The following is a 15,574-nucleotide window of genomic DNA, read 5'->3' on the forward strand; positions in this document are numbered from 1 at the left end:
CATGTAGAAATTAAGCACATAATTCAAGCTAATAACATAAATTCCCTTCCTTTCTATAAAGTGATTCCTACATCCTGTTCTGAGACAGGTAGGTGAGGTCAATTACACTGTGAATAACTCTCTCTTCCCGTTAGCACTGGAAAGAATATCACTGACTAAGCTGGACTAGACACTTAGAGTTTCAGCAGGTAAAATTAGGTGAAATGCATTTTGCTCTAAGTTGTATTTCAAGAAAGAGCATGTGATAGTCCTTTATTTTTTGTTAGGATAGTGAAATAACTGAGTGTTATTTTCTACACTGTGCATTATCTGCTTCTTCTGTATGTATCTTTCTAATGACGATATTGCACTGGTAAAAGAGTCAAACCAAAGAGGAATGGATCTGAGCACTTAGCAGTGTAATGCAGTAAAGCAAATGTAATGAGGATGACTGTCTCCACCAGTGAATGCTTCCATACAAAATAAAATAAAAATAACATATTATTCTTTACAATGAAGAAAGCCAAGTAGGAGAGAGAAAAAATAAGACTTTGTAATTACTTTGGGAATTTATCCTTCAATTAAAGACAGAAATACACATAGGAGGCTTTGCCTTACATTGGTTTTATCCAGTACCAAATGTTATGTCTGAAAGAAAGTCTCACATCTTAATAGAAGCATGAACAGGATGGGAGAAGCGTACCACATCCGTATTAAGAAATATTCTGTAAAAAAAGGCTGAAATACCCTTAAAAAGCTGCAGCACAGAAATATGTGCACACTGTCATATGCAGGTCAAAGCCCATTAGGCAAATGGGATCTTCAGCATTAGGCAACCAGTATCAATGTCTGTCTTTTGCTAGTCATGTTAACACAAGACAAACATCTTTACAAGCAGGATATCTGAATTATTATTATTATTATTTATTTATTTATTGTCATTTTGGGGAACATTAAATCCACTGTTGCTACTGTGTGTTCTACAGTGCTGCTTATTTACTGTACTGTTTCCTTCCTTCTTTGTAAATATTCCAATTAGTGATTCCTAAGGCTGTAGGATGTGTCTCATCAACCAGTGAAAGTAGGATAATCTCTCTTCTGTGAGCAGCTACACAGTAAGGGTTTGCTAATTCTGGCTCTGACTGCTGTAGTCACATCTACAATGTGTCAGCCATGATGACATTTTAATTCGGAAAGCAACATATGTTTCCTTCTCATTTATTGCAATCACTTTCAAAGTACTTATAATGAAAACATTAAAATGGTGCAATGATTCAAAATGTATTTAGTTTAGCCTTTGTATAGATACTAGCTGTTCTTTGATAGTGTAAGTATGCCTAGAAAGTAGTTTTACTATACAAAATGAGAAAGTGACAGAATTCCAAAGTCTTACATGTTAATGATGTAGCTATTCTCACTACAGGTTTTGTGCTAATATAATAGACATATTTTGAGTCTAAACAGTTCTGTACAGCAACACAGAAAAAAAAATAAGACTACTCACAAAAAGAAATTACTCAGCATATACATTAAATAGAAATAATCGTGATGGATCTCTTTAAAAAAAATTAATGATTTGCATTCTGTGAAAGTTGGAGCTATGACTACTGAAAATGGAGACTGTGAACTGGTAGGCATGTATTTTGAATCTTTTCAGTATTTCTCCCTACAACAGATACAAGTGGTTACTTTGGAGTAGGTTAAAGGGCCAGATAAAATTTAGAAGTCAAGCCTAGTATCACCTAGTATCTGTTTTTGGCAATGGTATTTCTGTAGTTAGTGTAAAAATAACAGATTCTCTAGAAAAGGATTATCCAGGAAGATCTTACAGTAAATGAGCCTCTTACAAACATGTTTCTGATAACTCTAAATGTAAAAATGGTTGGAGTTTGGTTGAGTAGACAATGGTGTAATCTACAACTTTTCATGATTTACTTAGATGATCACTTTCACTGAGTAGAAAAAAAAAAAAGTTCACAAAGTCTTTTCCATTGAGGACATAATCTGTGATATGCTCCTTCAGTCAAGGAACATACAAGTTGTATTTTAGTTCTAATTTGGAAGGAACTGTCTGGAAACATAAAAAAGATCACGATGGATTTTCTTTAAAACCTATCATCTCATATGATTCATTTACATCCTATTCCTGCAATCATTTCCTTTGTAGAATGTGAACAAGAAGCAGGGACAACATTTTCTAAGTAAGGGTTTTCTGCACTGAATTTTTATTTATTACTTTCCTAATCTTTTCCCTTACATTCAAGAAAGCGAAGTAATAATTGTTTGGCTTGGGGATCTGGCACTGTCCAGTTGTTTCTAATATAAAGGGTTTGGAATAAGTTCCAAGATTTTCCAACTTACACTTTCACAAATCCTTATCTATTTATTAACAGAAATAGCATGGCAAAGAACAGTGGCTCTTTAAATATCTGTGTGTGAATCCAGAAAATTTCAGGTAGCTTAAATAGATAGTGTGTAATTACACAATTTATATGGACTGTTACAGTTGTATTGTTTCTTGGAACCCTTAATACATAATTGCGTGGCCAAGTTTCAGATCTGAATTTGAGAACACTGATTTTCTTCCTTCTAGCAATAATTCAGAAAAGGTTAAAGAAGGAAAAGAAGGCAAAGAGGAAATTGCAGGAAGCACTTGAGTTTGAGACTAAACGACGGGAGCAAGCAGAACAGACACTGAAACAAGCAGCTTCAACAGATAGTCTCAGGGTCCTAAATGGTAAGAAGCCAGCTTTTGCTTCTGTGTCATTAATTTTCAATTTAAGTGTCTAAAGAACCTTGTTAGTATGAAATTTATAACATGGTGGGAGGAGGAAAAAAGGAAAATCTCTCTTCTTTCCTTTGTTCAAGGGATGCCTCTCTCTTTTTTGCTTTGTTACTTTACATAGCACGTGCAAATAAATTCACTGGAGAGAATGCCCCAACTAGGCCTTTTTTATATTATTAGCTTGAGAAGTCGTTTTTTTTGTTTTTTTTTTTCCTTCTTCTTTTTCTCCCTACCTTTATGCTTGAAAAATCTATTGCTCATTAATCTCCCTAGTCTAACAAAAAATTGTCCTGGCCTCTAGTCATTGTTCAACATTAAAAAAAACTGACAAAGGTTGATTGTATTGTAATTCAGCTTTAGAGTAACAGGTTGTAAAAAGGGCTATAAGAATCAAATGAAATATGTGTCAGTCTTACCTTTCTGTGCTTCTAGACTCTCTGACCCCAGAGATAGAAGCTGACCGCAGTGGGGGCAGAACAGATGCTGAAAGGACAATACAAGGTAAGAATTTGCAAAAGGCTATAAATCTAGATCTTGCTATATGAGTTTTTCCTCAGCTTTAGAATGCTATTCAAGCATGTAGCCTACCATCTGGGCCACATCAAAACAAGTTCAAACAAGGTCAAGTTCATCTTGCTTTATAGGAGAGAATATATTCAGTGGCGATAGATTTTCTTTAAATTAATAGGTCATTTCTGTTTATCTTCTGCAATTAAAGAAGAATAATTAATATGAAGCAATATAGGCTTGAATCTCAGACATGCAAAATGCAGTATTTGTGAATATATACAGTTACATTTAGGATAACTTTTTTTTAAAGGCTGATTTAAAATAATTTGAGCCTTTCAACTATACAAATGGGTAACATTCAAGGCAAGATGAGAATTTCATAGCTAATATTCAGTGGCAGTTTCTGAAAGGTGTGTTTCAATAAGCTACTGTGAGCATTAATGATGAATAAACTGTTTATTCACTTCCTGGATTTTTCATTTACCACATCCCATTATTTACAGTTTAATAAAACAAATCTGCTGAGTAAATTTGTACATGAAATACTAAAGAGAGCCTTATTACTTCCCCTGTGAATCTGAATGCATATATATTGCAAGCACCAAGATATTAGTAAGGAACAAATTTTTAAGATAGCATTTGTGTTATAATGTCCTCTCTAGTCAACAATCTAATTCTACCTACATGAATACTAAACAGCAGAAACAGCATTTGTTTTCAAGTGTAAATGAACGTGCTTTTTTACAAAGGCGGCAAGCCTAAAACGGTTAGCACCAGTAATCACACTCAATTGCCTTTACTTTGCATTTTGAAGTCAATCATCTTAACAGTATCATTTGACATAATCTGTGTGTTATTTAATCACTTCTACTGACTTCTAAAGAATTGTTACTAGTGTGCCACAAGGAGGCCATAACAACAGAATAAGATAAGATGTCAACAGTCTTTAAAGGTATTGAGCATATACAAAAAATCCAAAAAAGGCAGTAAGGTTTTCTGTGGGACAAACAAAAACATTTAGATTTAAATTGTGTGTTCTGTCTACAAAGTTAATAGCTCACAAGTTGAAATATGTCAGTTTGAATGTTGCCTGGGAAGTAGGTTGTGACATTATTGTTCCAGAATCCTGCTTCTCCTTTGACAGAATGTATGTCTAACTCACAACACCATTTGATACATCCTTCTAATGAGAATCCAACCAATGTGCTCATTTGCTAAAAAACATAAATTTTATTATTTTGTTTGGTACACAGACAAGCTTTTATTTGGAGATATTTCTTCAGAGAAAATACTTTTGAGGCAATTTCTGTTACACTGAAGTAACTGAGATCCTTGCAAACACTAATTTATTTATCTTTGGACCATTCCTGAAAGAAAGCAGAGTTTGAAGTATTCCCATTGAAACTTGGGAATCAGAGTCAGAGGAAGACGGAAGATTGTTTTATGTGTTCACTGTGTTCAAATCCTTTTCCTATTGAATTCAGTTTCCTTAATGAGCTGGGATATTCAGAAGATGGGAATATATATAATTACAAAGTATTTTGGATGTGGGTATTCTAAAGGATTTATCCTAAACTACAAAGAAACAGTATTTCTGTGTTTTAACCAAGCTATTCTCTGGTTATGCTCATTTTGTACACGTACATTTACAAAAGAAGTGAAACCAAGGTCTTAGAGATAACATTCTCAATAAAGATGACTTCTTCTTGACTCATCTGTCCAAGATTGTATGAGGAAAATAAATAATAAACCCCAGAAAATAATACTGATGGTTGTTTAGTTAAAGACTGAACAGTGATGATCATGGTATTGGATCATACTTACTCCAAAGGCAACCTTAGTTCTGACATTTCCCATCTTTGCTTTCCAGTTTTAATGTATAATTTAAATAACTTTGTGTTGTTTGGTTGTTTTTTGTTTTTTGTTTTTTTTTTTTTTTTTTGTGGTTTTTTTGTTTTTTTGTTGTTTTTTTTTTAAATGTATTTTTTTATTTATTTTTCAATATATTCAGTTTAATCATCATATCAGATTTTGGAAAATCTAGATCTACCATTGGGATGTAGATTTACAGCACAGTATGTAATTGCAGGAGTTTATTGTCTTTGTGGATCAATTTTTTGTGGAGTGACAGTTTCAGAAATAGTTATTAACAGATGAGTAATGGTGAGTGTCAGGACTCTTTGTATTCAGCTCCACTACAAGAGGGAGGATTCCCTTTCCCTTTTCTCTATGTTCCCATTAGCATGTATCCCTGTTAGTCCCAGTTCCTCCTTGTTTCTTTCTCCTCATTCTAATTTCAGCTTTTGTTAGTGGCTGTTCTCACTGTCCTGTCTCAACACTTCTTCTCCCCCCTCCACTAATTTTCCATTCCGGAGGAACACATTCTTCCAGCATTCTCTTCTGAACTAAGTTTCATGCCACCCTAATTATTTCTTCTATTGCAAAATCTTTCTCCCTTATGTGACCCTTTTTGTTGCCTTCCTCTTTTGTCCAGTGGTTTTTAGAGTCTGCACTCCACTAACATTCCCTGTTAACAGCCTTTCCTGTTTGGTAAAAAGTCTTTCAGTATTTATTCTCTGTTTCTCCTGCCTTCCCATCAAGCTCACGTTCCCAACTCCTCTGTAGACATTCTGTTTCCTCTTCCAAATCTTCCTTAGTATCAGCAAGAGAATAATTGAGAGAAAAGGAAAGACAGTTTTTCTGTTGCTATTTCAATATTTAGCATAGTGATAGTTTGCAGAAATGAGGATAGACAGTTTCAATGAAGGAACTTCATTCAGTACCAGGATAAAGCATGCTCACTACAAATGGACTCTTTGGAGAATTTAGTTGCAAAATTGTATAAAATCTTTCCTCCAGTGGGTGATTTTTTTTAACTCTCACAGAGATAACCAAGAAAATGACCTTCCATTTTTTAAAAATTTCGGTTATTTCTTTACATTTTATCTAATAATTATATTTACTTCTGTATGCAATAGAAGCATTATTCTATAGAATGCACAGTATATTCTCTAATAAGGAACGTATTATTTCATTCATGCTTTCAAGTTCTAGAAAAATATACTTACTAGGGAAGTTTTTATGCCTTTCTTACTCCTCTAAAATACTTGTGTTTATCATCTTCCTGTATCAAAGCATATCTGGGGTAGTAACAGTTTTGTGCATAATCGTGATACATTTTTTTAAACTTACTGTATTAAGCATGCTTTGCAGTTCTTTAACTGAGCAAGCAAATATAGCAGCAGTGTTCTGTGGGGAAGTAAAATAATTGAAATATCAAGTATAATTTCAGCATTTAAGAAAGTATTAGGCATTTTATTATAAAAAAAAGGATTCTTGATGATTTATTTATATTTAGATCTATATTTAATGTTAGTATTGTAATGGTCATTTCTGTTTGCAAGGAATGGGACTAATTTAAGTGTAAAAGGTAATTGTATTTATCAGTAAATGGGGTATGTTCTATTTTTCATCCCGTAGCACCTTCCAGTGTGTTCAGATTCACTTTTAGTTCATATAGAGACTTGTAAAAGGGAATGATATTCAGAAAAAGGAGTTTGAGTCTGTAGAAAGAAGCAGTAACAGATACTATAGTTTCTCTAGGTTTTGCTTTGTTTTGATTTGATTTGTTTTTGTTTTTTTAATATCGGATAGCCAACATCTTGCTGCACTATCCATAAAATACTGAGGAGTAATCACAATAAATAACTCAAATATACATAGATATTTTTAACAGATGTAGATACTAAGTTATTGGGAACTGGTTTAGACACTAGGTGTAAATGTTTTCTTTCTTGCTTTTGTTTAAATTTATAATAAAGCAGATTGTCCTCTTCTCCATACATATTGTAGGTTCACTAGATGCCTATGCCTAGCTCCCAATCCGGTTTCCCAAGATCCCCTCATCCCACACAAAAAGGTACCAGATAAAGATAATGTTTACTTTTATGTACTGTTTTGTTACCAGACCTCTTACTAAGCACTTAGAACAATGACATTTACTGCTGTTCTTACTTTCCTTTTTTTACCTACTTTCCTTTTTTTCCCCACTGATTCTTTTCTTCCCCATCTGCTTAACTGTCAAGTATTTTTTGCCAACATTATTTTTTTTTCTTTCTTTTCCTGTATAAATTCCACATTCATTTTTCCATGTCCTAGTGATTTCCCTCCCAAGTACTACGCATTTGTAGTCTTTATTTTATTTAATCACAGCCCTCTTTATGTAATGTCTAAACTCATCTTAAAAAGTTCTGCTTTACACTGTCTTCCCCACTGACCATTTCTTTAGTGTTGTGTCTCTTTCACGTTTTCCTTTTCTCAAATGCTTCCATGTTACTTTCTTCCCAAAACTGTTCTGATAAGAACAGGAAGCTTAACCAGATTCTCTGTCTTCATTGTCTTGCATATATTCTTCATTTATTTCCTATTTTCTAGGGAGTGCTTCATCCAATAGCTTTTCTGCTTTCTTTTTCAAATTCTTTGTACTTTTATTCCAGCTTTTCTAAAGCCAGATCCCTCTTTCTCTGCTAACAGCTTCTTTTTACCTTGCTCAGTTCCCACCAATTCTCATGCTTATTGTTTCTTGATTGTTTGTTTGTTTTTCCCAAATATCTCAGGAGATCCTTTCCTTTTTTGCATATTCTCTGAATTTCTCCTGTCTATTCCAGTATTTCAGTTTTTCCCTTTCTGTGAACTCTCCTCTAGCCCTTGTTTCCTTTGTCCATCAGTCAAATTTTATACATGAAGTCCTTATTCTCTGCAGATATACTTTCTCTTTGTAGCAGATTATCGGCCTTTCTTTTTACTCTCTTCATCCCATAGCAAAATGAGCTTTTACTAAGTCCTTTCACATAGCCCATTTTTTCTCAGTTCTACACCTCTTCTGTAGGGTGATATTAAGAATACAGTGAAGTATAATGTTAAGTGGCTTCAGACTATTTGTTCCTTATGTTAAAAAGCCGTTCAGTTGCCATGCACAGGAAAGTTTCCAGGACCATCTGTTCTTCTCCATTCACAGACTTTCTCAAACTTTTTATCTCATTGGCAAACAGAGGTACTTGCTCCCTCCTAGAAAGGATGGGTCAGGAAATGGAAACGTTTAGGAAATCCAGTAACATAGAAAGAGAGCTACTGCAACTCAGCATACTGACTCCATAGTCCTTTATTGAAATTACTTTTAAGATCAGTGAAGGCTACAAATGAAGAGAAAGAAATTATGATTTAATTTTGCACTTGCCAGGGACCTAAGGGGTACATTTTGCTGCCTAAGTAATAGGAAAATGCTGCCCTGCAGCTGCCCTCGATGTTAATAACAATTGCTTAGAAACAGCTTCAGTCATTTGTCTGAAAACCTAACCTGAATTGTTTTCTGCATTGGTTTGAGACTTGTTTAATCTATTTTTCAACAAGCAAAATCAGTGTAATAATCTCAGCAAATTATAGTCTTTGATGCTTTCTTGCTATGTTTGTGTTTGAAAGATAGCTATCTGAAGGACTACCACATTGAAATGGAACTTTCAGTCATTCTATGAGCCTTGTGTACACAGTTCTATTTCTGATGTAAAAATCTTGACAAAAGCATGTCTAAATATGTGATTATATTTCTTATAAGATCACAAACTTTTATTGGAAAAGGCCATTATCAAGACTGTAAAGTCAAGCATTACAGAATTAGGAAGTGGTAGAATTAAGGTTGTCTTCCGCACCTTTGTTCTGTCATCTTTGTATATGCATTGTGATATAATCTTTAATTATGTGATTAGATACTGTATTTTGCACAGTACTTCATTCAGTGAAGGGGATGAGGATGGAGTTGAATAAGTGGATATCTATCCAATATTTTCTTTATCTCTAGTACTCGGTGTCTTCTCATGCTTTAAATAATACCTGATTTATATACAGTATTTTTGTCACTAGACATTGTGCTTTACAGAAGAGGTATGGAAGATTATCTCAATTTCTTTAACATATTAAATCTTAATTTTAAAATTTCCTAATAGTTGAATGTTTTGCTTTACCTTTGAATAATGTCCCATTAGTACAGGTGATCATTTCTTAGGGTTTACTTCTTCACAGGTAAACTAGAGAGTCAAAAGTTTCATTGTGAAATGATATCTGATGGATATAGTAGGACTTGAATCTTTAGTTTCACAGCGATAAAGCAAACAAAGTGACCAGTAAGCTGTAATACGTGATTATGAGCAGTCCACACTGCTCTAAGGAATGATCATTTTGACAAGAGGGTTTTACAGGTATTCTTTGAGATAAATGAAGATAGCCTTGTATTGCATTTAATCTTTTCTTTAATTTTTCTTGCAACATATAGTTCTTTTAACAGTGTCTCCATCAAGCATTTCTTTTTCTTCTCACTTCTCCTGCAGTCTCTGGCCTGCCTTTGTATCAGTCCTAATATCCTTGTCCAGATTTCTATTTATATCTAGTCATAATTCCAACTTCCTATCTTAAATTCTTGTACCTAATACTCTTCTTAAGCAATATCCAGACATCTCCAGGTATCTGTCTTTATGCCTCATATACACTTATCAAGATTTCTCCCTTAGAGAGACTTGTCTTCAGATAACTGAAGATGACTTTGTTGCACTGTGTTCTGTCACGTCTTTCTGTTTTCAACCACTGGTCCTGTTCTTGTCTAGTTAATCCAAATCATGTGGTCCTCTAGCTTCGGTCTCAGCTACCGTCAGCCAAGCATTTCTTATTACTAGCTCCCTTTCACAGTGTTTTCCAGTGCCTGATTTCTGTCAGTTTGTCCAACCAGTCTCAGTCTCCAGTTCTATTTTCTCTCTTTATTTACAAGTCCACCTGCACCGGGCTTTTTGTTCTAATTTCTCTAGATCTTCAACTGTATGAGTTTGTTTTTAGACTTAAAGAAGATTAATACTGTTTACAAATTACAGATGGCAATCATATTCTGGTGCAAGACTGCTTTCAAATTAGCTAATCATTTAAAAATAGTTTTCAGTCTTGTCATCTCTTTCTTTTCTTGGGAGATCAGTTCTCTCTGCAGCAATTTAAATAAAATGTCTTTTCTTTAGTCTTTTTTTTTTTTTTTCATTTATTTTGCTCATGATATTGACTATGATGGCCAACATAAGTCCATTTCTGTTTAGCCATCATCCTCTACATGTAAACCAACAATCATATATTCTCTGCATTTTTAATGAATCAATCCCAAGAAAAGAAAAGTACATGATGTAGAAATGTAATAGCTCTGTTTATCTATATATCTGCCTATCTATCTATAAACTTGTAAATTTTGCATTTTGGTTTAATTGACATTTGTTCATGAGTTATTCCGTTTTTAATGCCACCTAGTAAGTTCTGTGGATGTGTTTTTACTCATTTATTATTGCATGGGACTTCTAGCAGAAAGTTGCTTGCGTCTATTAGAGAGCCAGGATTCTCAAATGGATTTTTCAGGTTGTTTTCAGAATGGAAGTACATTTTACTTTCCCAAGTGATTCCTACTTCTCTGCTGACCCAATTCAACATTGCTTCAGCTTCCCTCATATTATAATCTTTCCATTTTCTTTCTTCCTCTCAACCAAATACAGTTATCTACCCCCCATCCCAGATATTACTTGTGAATATGTCAAATCTTTCTTACTACTCCACTTTGACTGGTGTGACAACATATGTGTATGAACTTGAGGTATGTGTCTTCTGGTTCACCAGGTGGCTGACTAGGAGATTCTGAGGGATCAGTGACAAGCTAGATATGCATTTTCTGCTGGACATCTTGTTGTAGCCTCTTGGCAGCTGAGCAAATCAAACAGTACATGATGCTTCTCAGCTGCTGATGGGCCAAACAAATGGTTTTTCAAGTTGCAAGAGACCCACAGCCCACCTGTTGTGAAGGCCGGCTATAAAGGTTGAACATTTCAGCAGGGAAAAGTAGTCAGGAGCTGGAAACAAAGCTGTCAGAAATCTGGAAGGCAAAGAGATTTTTTTTTTCCTAGATATATTGAATAACTGCCCAAGGAAACATCTGCTACTCAGTTAGGCTGTTTATGGAAACAAACAACTGACTATTTTAGATCCACAGAAACGTAAAAAAGTTCAATAACACAGCAGTGACAAAGAGTGGACTTTATTTTTTTTAAAAGAACTTTTCTGTAAAAGTCATCCTTGGTCTTCAGGCCAATGAGGCTATCATTTCATTAGGCTGCTTTTTAAAAATGTACCTAATAATTTCCATTTCTTCTACTAATGAAAACTCAGAGAAAGCGTTGTTTTTCAGCCTAGAATTAAACAGCAAGAAGGTTTGTCTACATATAAGAAACACCACCATTGCACAAGAGTGTATCAGCAATCTGACAGGGAGATGGTTTGTTTTTTTGTTTGTTTGTTTTTGTTTTTTAAGTGAGGTTTCTTCCGTCAGTTTTCTGTTCTTAATATTCCTTCCTTCAGTAAGACAACCACTTTCAGTATCTGTATAGCTTTGGTTGTGACTGCAGTTTTAGAGCACTTCTAGGTAAGAGTAGTGAGCAGAGCTATCAAAGAAGTGTGAAAAAGACAACATAATGGAGCAAAACTGTCACAGTGACCCACTAGGAAGTGATGTCTGCTGTCTTTTTATTGATCTTTCTCTGCATGCCAGAATTTGTCAAACAAATTGATGTACTGGTTAAAATGTATGCATGTGCAGTATTCAATTTTAGTAGCTGAAGGACAGAATGCTTTCTGCAGTGCTCTGCTCTTTTGTCTTATGCTCTCAAAAATATATTTTCAAATCTAGTGTGGTGGGACTGTTAGAAATTCACTGAATATCCCTCAGGGACATTTAATGGAGCCACTTTACAAAATCTATTTGATTAGCCCACCCTATTCTATTTTATTTTTGCTCAGTCTTCCTAAAATATTTGTTTGTTAAACACTGCTCCTGTACACAGTCATGCACAATTATTATGCTTCATTTTACATCTGATTAGTGCCTTGAACTTTAGCAGCATTTTGACTGCAGAGTGTAGCTCCTTGTATTAACGTCAGGGTCATGCACTTATTATTCATCTGTACAGTGCTATGCACTTCAATGAAATTATATACATAATAATAAATAACAACATTAATCTGTGTGCACCACCTTGAATTTCATTACTTTTGCAGAATGAATATCTCTGCAAATTACTGCTTTATTTTTTACACATTTCAGAAAGTGACGGGTTCTCTCCCTGTACCCAATATATTTCATTTTATTTTCCCAGAGAAAAATAAGTTTTTCTAGCTGTACCAGCTTAATGTCTTAAAGACATTCTTTCCTGATATATTTTTTTTTTTAATTTGGCAAACAATGTTTCGTACAGTTCAGATTTTAAGCATAGATTATATGTTAGACATTTACAACATCTCTAGCTGTTTGTTTCTCTTTTATAGTTTACATCTGAATACTCAATGAGGAAGTATTCAATAAAGATTTATTTTGCTTCATATTTCCGTGACCATGAATAAATACTGAAATGATTTTACAATGCATGGAAACCAAACAGTAGTAACTATATTCTCTATCCCTCTGTTTAGGAGTTCAGTGCTTTGGCAGGTTTTCAGCTCAAGCTAATCAATTAAAGACAACATTGATTAACTTAAACAGAAGGTGGTATTGATTGCAGGCAGTAACCTAGAAATAGACAACTGTTTCATAGTGTTCATAGGTCATTGTTAGCTACACCTTTAAACTTTAAGCTACATAATACTGTTATTGCCAAAAAGGCAAAGAAAGTGCATAGAGTTAATAAAAAGTTACATATGTGTTGCAAAACATTCTTGTAGAGCCCCCTCCTTTAACACACAAACTTTTTCACACTTTCTTTGAAATTTCTCTTTTGCAATTTACATCTCATTTTATAGATGTGTATGTACAAAGGTGCCAGAAATCAAATAAATATGTTCATGGCTTTTCAACTGAGATAAATGATTAATCAATCAGAAGCTTTCTTCCAATGTGGTACTTTAATGCACTTTTTAAACAGCCATGTGTAATATTAATGACTAAGCAAGAACAGAGTGAAGTTGGAAAGTTCAGAACAATAAGGATATTAAGTAAAATACAGTGACCAGAAAGACTATAAGACTGTAGAACTGACTTGTTTTATTTTCACCGATTTCTTAGTCCCTCCCTGCTCCAATTTCATGCTATTTAAAGGTAAGATAAGATGGATGAGTGCTTACCTAATAGATAGGCTTCTGATGTTATCCCAGTTGTCTTGCTGCCTATGAATGTTGGGCACTGCAAGCTGCCATCCTATTTATGTTCCCTTCATCCTCACCTTCAGAAATCAACAGTAACCTGAGCAGGCTAGTAAAATATACATTTCTAACATAGTCCCTTCAGCTGAAATCACATTTTTCCCTTCGTAAGAAAGAATTAAAATGCATTTTTTAAACTAACATGAAAAACTGATATAGAAAATTCAACATAATTTCAGTGAAATAGTGTTGCTATAGACTGTTATGAAACAGATGAGAACAAAGTAGATTTCTAGTTTATTTATAATTGAATTTAAACCCGTCTATTTTAGAGCTGGATTTGCTGTGTGTAAACTTTGTTGTCAGTGTTTGCCTCTAAACAGTGTAGAGGGCTGACCCTTTTTCTCTCTTTACCTTTTTTTTCTTTTTTTTTTCCCTGAGCCATGTTTACTACTTCTTAGACCAGTGCAGGAAAGTGGCATTATGTCAGCTGTAATGTATGTCATAGAGATTGTTTCTTGGCATTTGGTTTTTAAACTGCCATGGAGATCAAAAAAATTGCCTCTTGTTTGTCTATCATCCTCTTATAAAAGAACTTCTCCTGTCAAAAGTAGCAGCTCATTCTTTTATGAATTCATTAAGACCAACAGACTTCAACAGACCTCAACAGACCTCAAAACTTCTAGGTTTAAGATTTTTCTAATAGTCGTTCTTTCCTTGTTGTGACTTTTCATGCGAAGCAAAAATGAGATGACTCCTATGTCAAAATAACGGCAATAATGTTCAGTTCCACTAAAAGGAATGTGCTTTAGAAAGCTGCTAGTACGAAAACATCTAGCGACACATTAGAAGAAATCTTTAGACAAGGAGATCCAGTTCTCCTTCCCGAAAGGTACTGCAGCTTTGGTAGGTAAAAAGAAACATCAAATCCAGATTAGGTTTCAGATCTTGAATTTAAACTACATGAGATTTAAAACAACTATCCTGTTCAGTGTCCACTGTTCACTGTTAAACTTCACCTGTACTGAAAGAGGATGACAAATTTTTAGCAAGGCATGTGGTAGAAGGCTTTTAATGTACCAAGGAAAGTAATCATCCATTTTCCACTTCATTCTTGCTTGTCTGAAACTCTGGAAAGAGATATTCAGAGAGAAGATAAGATACCCTTATCTTAATATTAAATCCTAGGCAGTTTAAAAAATGATTCAATCAGATGACTAATGCCATTTGAGATTTCTCAGGGCATCTGAGACGTCCACACAGGGTTAATCAGACCTATTAAAGATACAGGACTTCCTGGAGCAGAAGCTGGAATATACACAGAATTCTCAGGTCATACCAGATGTTGAATCATGACCTTTTGGCTTGTTTAGAACACTTCTAAACATATAATATTTATGACTTGGGTGATATCCAGTGCAAGTTGTTTACTCCTCATACGTTATTATTGAAATGATATTTATTATTGTGCTATTTTCAAAAGGACTCTTTTTCCAACATATTTACTGGAAATCTATGAACATTCATGGCATACTTTGTCTATGTCTTTTTATCTGTTGACTAGTTTGTACAAGGGATGCTCCAAAAGTAATGCCTCCTATTTTAATAAGTTGATCCACAATGTCAGTGGCAGATGTTGGTGGTTTGGCAAATAAAGGTAGAACCTTCCCACCAATATTCCATTAAATTTTGTTGCCATGCAACAGATGGCAGCAGAGGGGCAGTCTGACAGAATGGCGTTCGACATGGAAGTGAAGCAAAGGGGTGTCAATGAATTCCTCCACGTGAAAAAAATTGCACCCATTGGCATTCATCGACACTTTCTGAATGTTGATGTAGGCCAAACAGTGGATGTGAGCACAGTGAGGCAGTGGGTGGTGCATTTCAGTAGTGGAAAAAGGAATGTGAAAGACAAGCCATATTACAGACATCTATACACAGCTGTCACACCATGAAGTAAAATGCATTTTGATCAGCTCATCAGCATGGATCAGCAGATTACAAGCAGGGAACTGTATTTGGAGATGAATATTGGCTTCAGTATGTTGGAAATGATGGTGGCCACATTGGAATATCACAAAGTATATTTCATGTGAGTCC

At 34.5% G+C, this 15,574-nt stretch overlaps 1 protein-coding gene across 7 annotated transcripts in view; it reads left to right on the forward strand.

The window, feature by feature from the left end:
- The window catches only part of DACH1 (dachshund family transcription factor 1), a 350,269-nt gene that overhangs the window by 311,030 nt on the left and 23,665 nt on the right, over window positions 1-15,574 (forward strand). For 4 of the 7 annotated variants that reach the window (XM_072354855.1, XM_072354863.1, XM_072354877.1 and 1 more), the window contains 2 exons: window positions 2,573-2,716; window positions 3,197-3,265. In XM_072354855.1, coding sequence (XP_072210956.1) covers window positions 2,573-2,716; window positions 3,197-3,265 — 213 coding nt within the window. Of the gene's footprint in view, window positions 1-2,572; window positions 2,717-3,196; window positions 3,266-7,126; window positions 7,194-15,574 lie in introns of all 7 variants that reach the window. The other 3 variants (XM_072354869.1, XM_072354896.1, XM_072354906.1) reach the window with 1 other exon arrangement.

The sequence above is a fragment of the Excalfactoria chinensis genome, chromosome 1 (genome assembly GCF_039878825.1).
Source record: "Excalfactoria chinensis isolate bCotChi1 chromosome 1, bCotChi1.hap2, whole genome shotgun sequence".
Classification (NCBI taxonomy): domain Eukaryota; kingdom Metazoa; phylum Chordata; class Aves; order Galliformes; family Phasianidae; genus Excalfactoria; species Excalfactoria chinensis.